Below are 874 nucleotides of genomic sequence, written 5' to 3'. Positions count from 1 at the left end.
CAGCCAATGGTCAGGGACGGATGGGTTTCGCGAAAAAAAAACTTATTTATAGATACGTTTTTCAAAATTGTCTTTGACATGTGTCAGAAAAAAAGAGAAATTGCATGCTCACATTCAAACGGCTGTATATACTTCTGAATATTGCACTGAAGGGTATACAGAAATTAGTTTATTGCAGTGTTTCCATAATGTTCGTTTTTATTAAGAATCGTGTACTATTTATTCTTTCTCACATTATTCTTTTTTTTCTCGTCTTACTCAGTAACTTCTTCTGTCTCGCATTATTCACACTTCTTTCTCGCATTATTCATTTACTTCCTCTTTTTCGCATTATTCACAATTCTCTCTATTCTTTTTTCTCGTCTTATTCATTTACTCCCTTTGTCTCGCATTATTCACACTTCATTCTCGCATTATTCATTCATTTCTTCTTTCACTCGCATTATTACCGCATTCTCCTCTCTCTCTCCCCCAGATCCTGCAGGGCAACAAGAACCAGTACATGCCGGTGCGGAATGAGCTCATGCCGCCCATCATCGCCTCCAAGATCCGCTTCGTGCCCTTCTCGCCCCACCCGCGGACCGTCTGCATGCGCGTCGAGCTCCACGGCTGTCCTTACGAGGGTGAGTGTTCCTGGGCGAGGGGAGGGGCGGGCGCGGGAGGGAGGCGGGGGAAAGGGGATAGGGGGTTAAAGGGAAGGAAGGGGCGAGGGAGAGGGTGTGGGAGGGGTTAAAGGGAAGGAGGGGGCAAGGGGGAGGGGGGCCTGTGAAAGGTAGAGAGTGAGGAAGGGGCGTGGGGAGGGGTTAAGGTAGCGTGGGAAGGGTTAAAGGGAGTTGGGGAGAAGAGGGTCAAAGGGGATTCGCGCATGGAAAGG

General features: G+C 47.9%; 1 protein-coding gene across 1 annotated transcript in view; it reads left to right on the top strand.

Annotated features, from left to right (window-relative positions):
- Window positions 1-874, top strand: part of LOC119593728 (discoidin domain-containing receptor 2-like) — a gene marked incomplete at its 5' end in the record, with an annotated part of 119890 nt that overhangs the window by 55798 nt on the left and 63218 nt on the right. The window contains 1 exon segment of the mRNA XM_037942702.1: window positions 476-623. Coding sequence (XP_037798630.1) covers window positions 476-623 — 148 coding nt within the window.

This window comes from Penaeus monodon, chromosome 32, assembly GCF_015228065.2.
Source record: "Penaeus monodon isolate SGIC_2016 chromosome 32, NSTDA_Pmon_1, whole genome shotgun sequence".
NCBI lineage: Eukaryota > Metazoa > Arthropoda > Malacostraca > Decapoda > Penaeidae > Penaeus > Penaeus monodon.
This window is presented reverse-complemented; position numbering and strand designations above follow the sequence as displayed.